This window comes from Amphiprion ocellaris, chromosome 14, assembly GCF_022539595.1.
Source record: "Amphiprion ocellaris isolate individual 3 ecotype Okinawa chromosome 14, ASM2253959v1, whole genome shotgun sequence".
Classification (NCBI taxonomy): Eukaryota; Metazoa; Chordata; class Actinopteri; family Pomacentridae; genus Amphiprion; species Amphiprion ocellaris.
The window spans coordinates 18,738,008-18,748,480 of NC_072779.1; the positions used below are offsets into that span (position 1 = coordinate 18,738,008).

At 39.6% G+C, this 10,473-nt stretch overlaps 1 protein-coding gene across 2 annotated transcripts in view; it reads left to right on the plus strand.

The window, feature by feature from the left end:
* Positions 1 to 6,389, plus strand: part of gabra3 (gamma-aminobutyric acid type A receptor subunit alpha3) — a 101,419-nt gene extending 95,030 nt beyond the window's left edge. The window contains exons 10-11 of one of the 2 annotated variants that reach the window (XM_023275411.3): positions 1,195 to 1,233; positions 1,376 to 6,389. In XM_023275411.3, coding sequence (XP_023131179.1) covers positions 1,195 to 1,233; positions 1,376 to 1,696 — 360 coding nt within the window. In that variant the 3' untranslated portion in view covers positions 1,697 to 6,389. The remainder of the gene's footprint in view (positions 1 to 1,194; positions 1,234 to 1,375) is intronic. The other variant, XM_035950591.2, reaches the window with a different exon arrangement.
* The last annotated feature ends 4,084 nt before the right edge of the window (positions 6,390 to 10,473 follow it).

A 10,473-nucleotide genomic window follows, 5' to 3' on the forward strand; every position in this document is an offset into this window, starting at 1 on the left:
GCCAACATTACTCCACTGCTTGTCACATTCGGCATAAAAAAGTGGTCTCATGGTGAGTTTTATGCATACCAGTGACACTGCACAAACACAATTCATGACGTCGCATTAAAAACCATTTTTCTGCCTCCATTTCTGTGTCTTTGTGAATATTGAGGATAAAGGGCCAACAAAACATTCAGTGATGAGCTGTGTGCTGAAAGAGATCCACCGTGAAGCATTTTGGAAGAGAGGAGAAGGGGACATTAGTTATGCTAATTAAAAAGATGGAGTGGAGGGAAAAGGAAGGAAAATTAAATGAAGCTGAAAAAGTGGAGCAAAAATTAAAGCTGGGCTCAAAGCAAAAGTGAAAACAGGGAGCACTAAAAGTGAAACTGTTACTTGACACGCACTGCTTTAGTTTCGCTGCAGACCTTAAAGTGGCCACAGTAGGGATGGATGGTGTGAAGGAAATTACCAAAACACAGACACACACACACTGCATGCCACACAGGAAACTAAAACTCTGCCTGGTAATCAATCTTAGTGCCCTACTTGTTCTCCCACATCTACCGTGTGCACTGCACTGTACTCCGTTAGGCTGACAGGATCCTCCAGTGATGCAAGTTTAGCTATCTGAGAGAACCAATTTAGCAAATAAAACTCTGTCTCCCAGTGCGATTTCAATATGAAAGACAGTCTAATGATTTCTGTCTAGTACTAAGAAGACGGCAGTTTCGCCAGCCGGCTTTGTTACACGCAGCCTTTGTCGTGTTTGTTTTATCGCAAGCTGTTTGCCTGAAGAGGCCTGGCTGCTCTCATTGATACAAGTTGTCAGACATGTTTTCAGGCACTTTTATTTTGCTTTGTTTGTAATCCTGCTCTGTGCTGCTGCTGCTACTGTTAGCAGTATCAGATGCCAGTCCAGCCTGGTTCTGCAATGGTGCAAAATCCAACTGTTCCTATTTTCTACACTCTTAATTTTACCAGCCTGATCGTTTTGTCATGATTTTTTTTTTTTATCATGACCTTTTCTTTCTGCAATCCAGATTTGTATGATGCAGATTTTATTTGACAATATTAATAGTGTAAAATGTTTAAAAAAAAAAAAAAAAAAAAAAAAAGTACTTCCAGCTAGATACTGATGAATAGAGTTTGTAAGTTGGGTAATTTTAATATAATTGGTAAACTTTTTTTCTTTTCTACTTTTCTTTTCAGGAACCGTTTCAGGCTAACATGGCCAGGATTAAAGATATGGTTAGGCTTTTGTTTTGTTCTTGTGTGTGTCGTGTCTCGTGGTGTTGCTTCTATTTCCTCTTTATGAGTTCAAATGGAAGTATTGTTGAGTCTGTTGCTTCTCTCCTGACAACCTTTACTTTACTGCCTTTTTCCTTTTCAGAGAAGAGAATCTGCGACTTTGTCCAAAAAGGCAAACAACACCTTCAACATTGTTGGAACTACGTATTCCATCAACGTAGCTAAAGACCAAGGTTTAACAACCATTTCCAAGAGCGCCACTGGAGCATCAGCCAAACACTCCTATCTGCATAAAATGGATGATCCCTACACAGAGGCCAAGAAATCCTACAACCGTGTCAGCAAAGTGGACAAGATATCGCGCATCATTTTTCCAGTTCTGTTCTTCATCTTCAACTTAGGCTATTGGGCCACATATGTCAACAGAAAGCCCGCTATCATGAAGGCAAACAACCTAAACTGAATTTGACCAAATGCTAGGCTTGATCTGGTTTTGTTTGGAAGGTAGACAGCTTTGCAGGAGGCCAAGTCCGTCACATCTTATTGTATGTATGTGTGCGCGCGCATGTTTTGTGTGTCTGTTTTTTCTTAAGCGTTTGATATTTTGCACGTCTGTATAGATGGAAGGCAAATTTAAACATACAGTAGATTCACATATAGTATTGGACCTCGGAGGAAGCACATTCTCACATCAGTCTGTGTTTGTGTAGCATTTCTTTTCTCCCCTCCACACTTAGCTCTGGCCCTGTTCCTTGTTGTGAGTAACCGTTTCTTTGCTGTATCTTGATTGCTTGCTGTTTCGTAGAGTAGTCAAATTGTGTTTCCACCATGTTTTGACATGTTTGCGCTTTGCTTATAATAAGTTAGAGCAAGCATGCATTCGAAGTTTTCATTGTAGCACATTACCAATGATAAGACTTTGACACGTCCATCGATTTGACAACATGCATGCACACACAGACACACAGCGATGCATCAGAAAACGCCAGCAGAGCCATTGGCTGGTCGCTTTACTGTGCTCTGATAGCTGGGGGAGGCCTGTATAGTTCCATAGGAACATCATTAATAATCGTCAGTGTCTAGCATTCAGCTCGCGCTGAATCGCAACAGTCCCGATGCAGTATCATCTGGAATTGCTTTCGTGTCTAACGGGACTGCCTGTACATTTTCTAGTCCAGTAGCTCTTATTGTTTTAACTGGCTGAGTATGTTCAATGACAGAAGCTATGTGCCTTGGTAAATACACACATCATAAACAAAAAGGCTTTTACATGCTTACACTTGCATTTACAACACACGTATGCACAAAGGTTTATGTGTATGTTACATGCCAACATTTACTGGTGTCCACAGGCTCCGCGCACTGCAGTATACAGCTGTGCCCCACCGACCATCAGCCCATGGGCATGGTCACCAAGTGTAAAATTGCCCATTAGTGTGGAAGGTTAGCAGACCTTTGCCTGTGAGAAGATGAAGCAAAGAGATTAAAGGATCCAATGTAGTCCATAACAATTATGTGCATTTACGTTTTGACTCCTGGTGCGGTATCTCCGTGAGCTGAGCAGTCATGACAAAGTACCACCATTACCTCAGACTGAAGTCAAATTCTGGATTGCAGCTTTTTGTATGTTTTCTTTGGAAATGCAGCACTAGATGAATTACATATTAAATCATAGCAGACAGTCTTTATGTTTATAAGGCATACTGTGGGAGGCTCCTGGAGCCTTTACTTCCTTGTTTTCTCTGCATCGGTCACTGTAGTCATTTGGTTTCATTACAATTTTTCTGCATTTCTGCCTCGTCGTAAGCAAGATCTTGTGCCATGCTGTACACCTTCCCCTTTAATATTTTGTTGTGTAAAGTATGTTGTTGTTGATTTGATTGTCTACATATGCTGTACTGTTTTAGTGTTTTGTTGTAGACAACAAAGGCCAATACGTCACAATCACACAGTATTTCTAAACAAATTTCAGAGGCACTATAGTTAATGGAGAAGAACATACTGCAAAATTCGGTCAAACCGATAATAAAAAAGGATTGCCTGATTTCTCCAACAATAAATTAATTAGCTTAATTGCTATGAGAAAATATTGGTCAACGCAAACTAAGTGATGATCTGAGTTGCACATCAGGTTTGTCTCCAGTTGCACTAAGTGTCTCCAACTTTTGTTTCCATCTGTTAAGTGACATCTGTATTTTTGTGTGACTTTCTGTATTTTTGTGCTGAATTCGGTCTGTGTTTATACAGATGTTATGTAATTCCAAATCATTCTCCGCTGCTTCATTGCCAGACATACTGGATATTTCTTTTCATTATCTTAAATATAGACTCTCTGATGACCACTGTACTTGAGAAGCCACAATGCAGTCAATCTCCTCAAACTGCATCTTCAGCGGTACGCCTAGGAGAAGGAGTGAACTTGTGGCCTCTGTAAAAGGTTTGTTACTTGCACAAACCATGTACAATGTAATAGTCATAAGTTTATGCATGACAATCTGTACATTTCTATGTCTGGAACCCCCAATGGTGTTTGACACTCTGACATAGGGCTTAGTATCAGTGTTTCTATAGTTCATCCCAGTCATAATCTCAGCAACATCTGTATAAACACACATAAACTCAAATTATTTGTGCATATTGATGTGATGCTTGTATTTTACAGCTGGCACAGAGTTCTGAAAGTGTTCCCTCATTTGGTATAACACAGACTCCACATTTCACGCAGTATTCATGTGCACTTAGCTAGCACAACATCCATTTCAGTTAACATAAAACTACAAAATGAAGCAAAGGGGAGGCAGTGTTGATATATCTATGGAGATACATGACCACAACAACTCTAAATATTCTTTTAATTCTGACCATGGAGACGACATTCAGGCCGTAAAACTAGTAATCAGGTTTAGTTTACTCTTCATCTCGTGCACGTGGACTTAGCAGACAAACTGCTTCCATTTTCAACACAAATGGAGCAGAATGAGCATCTCCTGGAAAACCATTTTCTGTTGAACACCAACAACGAATGGACTGACATAATAAAGCATGACATTATAAACTCCCTGATATAATTGCGAGGAACTTAAATTATCCAATCAAATTTTTACAGACAAATGACATTTATAATTACAAATCCAGTTTATTAGCAATATTTATTACCTCCACATAGTTCTGAACACCGCAGGCAAATGCCCAACATCCTGCTGCAGACAGTATGGATTTTTGAATCAAATATATTTCATGAAGTGATGCACTGTTCCTGTGAAGCACCCTGTCCCTTTTTCAGACTCAATTTTTGTCATTTTGTCTCAAACAAACCGATTTATCATACACATCTGCTGAGGGTGTATTAAGGCTGCTGGCTGCAGCTAATTCGGGATCTGATGACACACAGCACTAATGTTTATGTATGATTCCTCTGAGTAATGCGATAGAGAGAGTGTAGGTAAATAGATCTGAGCAGCAGTCACTGAATATTTCAAACGCATTTGTAAAATAACTTGCATTTAAGACGGTTATTCTCTAAGTGACACAACTCTCTTGGTTCTAAATATTACCAAAATGCCCACAGGCTCCTGTCATGTCAGTATCTCGTATAATGTGGTAACCAAAGATAAATTCATGTGGTAGCCTCATGGGTATTCTGTAGTAAAAACAGATGCAATTAAACCTCATTAACAATGTAAAAGTTGTTTTGTGAGTCTGTCAAAAAAAAAGAAAAAAATCTATACATTTGTGAATGTTTGTTAAATTCTGCATCTTAAATTGTCCAATTAGCCATATTAGGATAACAAATGTTCCTCAGAGAAGCCATGAATATAAACAAAATATTTATAGAAGCATCTTCTTTGAGGCAGTGAATTTTGTCAGCATCTTTCCATCTGAAGTAAGTCATCAGAAGTTATATTTAGATGTTGGAGTATTCTACTGTGGATGTGACACTGGAATATTTCATGAATTTCTTCCCTTATTCTGTATGGTAATATTCATGTCTGTGCATTGGACGACACATGTACCAACTGGAAGAAATTGTTAAAAATAGCTGTACTATATGCAGATTGTCATTTTTGTTCACACTTCTTGAAAGTCTGTGGTTAGCCAATAAGAGAAAACACTTCCAGAGCTGCAAAGCCACAACCCCTGCAGCTGAAGTACAGTAAAATCACTGTCATTCAAACAGCTCAGACTAATAACTAAATGGCCATGTCAAGCAAAACATGCACTGGTGCAAAAATAATAGATGACTGATTGATGGAATTGTAGTAAAACAGTTTTTTGAAGAGTATGCATGGACACCTGCCATATTAGGACAAAGGTTTCTGGGAATTCAGATATTTTTTAACATTCCTGAGGGGTTTTGATAAACAGGACTCTACTGTGTTGCCATTTAGGTTTGGTTATGACTGTGCTATTCATGTGGTGAGTTTTTTCCTCACAGGGCCAGAGTTAACTTCAGCAGAAACATGTCATCCTATAAAATACAGTATATTAAGACTATATTAATATATTTATGCTATTCAGTACAGCATTAAATATTCTATGTTTTTTACAACATAACCTCTACAGCATTGATGCAAATCCCCTAATGCGTAGAAAGCCGTAGGCAAATAGATAAACTAAACAAATTATTAAACTAAATGGCAACAATTCTAATTGCTCAGATTAGTGTAACTAACTTGTGAATTTGTAGATATTGTGAAATCAATTTCAATAGTTTTTGTGAATATTGATATGTCACGTCATTTATTTTTACATTTAATAAGTACCGCTGTCTTACATCAAGCTCTGTAACACTACGTGTTATGGTATTATAAAGACGTACAGTAGAGATTATATTCATCAAGCTATTTACAGGATCAGTACCTTGTGTGCACTTTTCAAACCTAACTGTGAATTAGCAGCTGTCTGCAAGCAGAGTTGTACACACTGTGTTCTCTCTCCAGCAATTTCACTGCATGTCCCTACGCATTGAGAGATCAAAGACTTCCTCCACAAAGACAGCTCCAGGAACTTTGTGGACTTTGTGTTTTTGTTGGGAAGTGCTCTCTATATGCTCAGTGACTGGACTCTGTATGTTGCCCTCTCTTGTTCATGTGCTTACTGTATGACATGTAGCAAATGGAAATGGGGATTAAAAGGACAACGTATTTTGTCTCGGAGTTATAAGGCCCTTCTTAGTCACATTCAAGCCTGAAAAAGGTGCACACATTGAACACAGTGGACTCGTTTGATGTTCCCTACGATGCTCATTTGACACGTATTTCTGTCGGACTCTTTGTGTCTTTGTCGGTGCTGTGCATGCAAGTCCTTTTGTTTGTGCTGTTTACACTGTGATTTATTAGGGGGAAAAAATCAAGCAGTACAATATGAGGACATCCTGCAGGGAGCAAACACACTGCACACATTCAAATCGAAGTACAGCCATCTAAAATCGCTCTGATATTTCTGTGACTTCTGCAGATAAACAACTCACAATACCTATGACTACTGTACATTATATACAAAACAGGTAAAATATCCAAGGCAGAACCTATAGCTTAAGGTCTACACTGTACATTTCACTATTTTTACTGGATATTTAATGTTGTGCCTCATTCTTGCCTGTTGGTATTTATTGTCCAAATAGGATTCTGAATGGAAAGCTACATTATTATTTAAATCAAAGCATATTTATGGTCAAAAATTCTAAAAATTACATCTAACAAGGAAGTCTGCAGGGATACACTAGCTGCCACTAAAGACAATTTTCAATTGATTTATCTAGTATTTTACTGATTAGCTGATTAAACGATTAACTTTCCTCCCAAAAGACAAGCCTAATTAACAGTTTCATTCAAGTTCATCTTATTTTTGAGTTTTCAGTTGTACCAGTGTCTCTAGCCGCTACAAGGATACAATTTTGCTTTGCAGTTTACAAAATACATTTCTGTGCTGTGATCATTTGAAGTACCTTCAAACTTTTGAAGCCTTTGGTGGTCAGACTCTGGTGCAGCCTCTAGTTTCTAAAACCGAAGCACTGAATACACCTGACCAATAATTAGAGCAGAAAACTACTGACATGAAACAACAATTACACAGTAGCATTTTATTTTAAAAGATTTTTCTAAACAAATATTTTTTAAAAATCTATTTAATGTCAATTTAAAAGGTTTATGTAGACACATTTCCTGCATTTACATCTTTGATTATGATCACGGCAGCCCTAGTGGATGCACAGTACAAAGCTGGGAGTGTTGCATTATGCTTTTGCAGAGTTGAAGCTGCACTGGTGAAGTTTATGCAGAAAATGCAGCAACTATTCAATTTGACTTCAAGAATGATTCAACATTTAAAAAAGGAATTCTGCAAGGCCTTTCTCTTGGAGGAAATTGCCAAAAAAAAATCCCAACAAAGGTTTGTGTTTTTTGGGCTTCACTAGTATCAACATAGCATCTAACCCTGATTCCCAAAGATCAATGGAACCGACAAAAATATATTAATAAAAGCATTATTAAATGAATTGTACTAAAATCTGTACAGGTCAATAAACAAAGCAGAAGGGTTTCAATTTGCACGAACACGACAGGACTGTATTCTACAGATTTTGAAGGTTACTGTTGCTCTCTGGCTGCCGTCCAGTCCTCACTGCCCTGTAGGTGCTTTCAACTGCACAGGAACACTATTATGTTGAAAACTAAAGCACCTCATTTTTCTCAGCACGCTGGGGAAAATGAGCTTTAAAGCCCCCCACGTAGACATATAAGGTTGTTTTGTTGCTTGTGCTTGCCATGACAAATGAAATTACCTATTATGCACTTAGTGGCCCTTGTTCATAGCATATAGTGCTTCGTTTTTTGTGAACTACAACACTGTTATGGCCATGTCCCTGATCTCAAACACAGCAATAGAAGACACTTCAGGAAATTTGATCACATTAAGGCCTGTATACTGTCAGGGTGAAGGCCGTCTTCTACTGGGATGATAAATAACAACACTATGGTCTTGCTTAAATGATTAAAAATAGTGATTAAGATCTACCACATCACACAAAAAAGTATTTCCTTGTACAGTACCTGACAGAGTGTCACACAAATAATGAAAGGAATATCAATATATACCAATCAGGCATAACATCATGACCTCTGACAGATGAAGTGAATAACACTGATTATCTTTTCATCATGGCACCTGTAAGTAGGATGGATATATTAGGCAGTAAGTGAACATTTTGTCCTCAAAGTTGATGTGTTAGAAGCAGGAAAAAAGAGCAATCTTAAGGATTTCAAAGAGTTTGACAAGGGCCAAATTGTGATGGATAGACGACAGGGCCAAAGCATCTCCTAAACTGCAGCTCCTGTTCCCAGTGTACAGTAGTCGGTATCCAACAAAAGTGGTCCAAGGAAGGAACAGTAGTGAACCGGCGACAGGGTCATGGGCAGCCAAGGCTCACTGATGCACATGGGGAGTGAAGTCTGGCCTGTGTGGTCTGATCCAACAGATGAGCTACTGGTGCTCAGATTAGTGAAGAAGTTCATGCTGGTTCTAATAGAAAGGTATTAGAATACAGAGTGCATTGCAGTTTGTTGCATATGGGGCTGCATAGCCACACACCCTTCAGGGTGCCCATGCTGACCCCTTTGCACTGCCAAAAGAACCAACAATGGGGGCATGAGCATCAGCGCTGGACCACAGAGCTATGGAAGAAGGTCTGATGAATCACATTTTCTTTTACATCACATGCATGGCTGGGTGCATGTGCATTGCATACCTGGGGAACACGTGGCAAAAGGATGCACTATGGGAAGAAGTCAAGCCAGCAGAGGCAGTGTGATACTTTGGCCAATGTTCTGCTGGGAAACTTTGCATGCTGCCATTCATGTGGATGTTATTTTAACACGTACCACCTACCTAAGCATTGCTGCAGACCATGTACACCCTTTCATGGAAACGGTATTCCCTGATGTCTGTGGCCTCTTTCAGCAGGTTAATGCACTGTGCCAGAAAGCAAAAATGGTTCAGGAATGGTTTGAGGAGCACAACAATGAGTCTGAGGTGTTGACTCGACCTCTAAATTCCCCAGATCTCAATCCAATCAAGCATCTGTGGGATGTGCTGGACAAATAAGTCTGATCCATGGAGGTCCCACCTCGCAACTTTAAGGACTTTAAGGATCTGATGCTAACATCTTGGTGCCACTCACCACAGCACACCTTCAGGGGTTTAGTGGGTTGATTCCATGCCTCAACAGGTCAGGGCTGTTTTGGCAGCAAAAGGGGGAACAACACAATATTAAGCAGGGGGTCATAATGTTATGCCGATCGGTTTCTACCTGGATGAGCTGAAAGAAACCAGTCAATCAGTCACAAAACGCCCAACAAATAATGCCCATGAATAAACATTGTTTTCATAAAAGCAGTAACCTGATATCACAGGATGAAAGCTTTTATTTTAAGAAAATGCCAAGTTAAGAGTTACACAAGTCATTCATGCACGTTTACACTGACCCTCTCACTGATGTTAAAACTGGAGACTGTGCTAAAAGAGGAAGCCGATATCTGATCTCCGCTAACTTATGAGGGACATGTGGAGCCATCCTGTCAGGCAAAAAAGATGTTTCCCCTTTGTTTTAACGTTTGTTAACCGCCATTTTAAAAGTGTCCATCTTTCTATTACTGAGGTGTATTTCTGGGGCTGCCGACAAACTGTCTCCATTCTTATGTCCAGGAATTGCTGGTCTTTACAGTGAATAAAGTTAAAGTGCTTTCATGCGTCTGTTAGTGTGCCTGAGTGTTTGGTAAAATATAGGTCTGCTTTCAGTTAATGAAAAACATTACAAAGAATAGGCCACTGAGGCTGCCAGTAATAGTCTGGTCCACCGACAGGCATTCAGAGGAATCTTCAATCTCACGGACATACAGCTCTGCACAGGGGATGATACCATTACAATGCAGCGAGCTGGGGGTGACATGTGATGTAGTTCAAAGGTGCAGAAACACATCTTAAGACTTCAGCCAGCCAACTCACATGAAACAGATTTATATGAATGCAGAATGCACAAGGTTGATATGCCCTGTGTAAGCCCCGGCCCCGTCATCGCCTGCCAGCAAACATGCACCAAGCTCAGCACAGCAAGATAGAGTGACAACAATGAACTCTACTAAAATCACATTAGACAACCAAGGACCAGATTATGTAAAATCCTCAAAGACAGGGATGACACCAGCTGCCATGTGACCACTATCGAACAAAGCACCTCCAAACAGC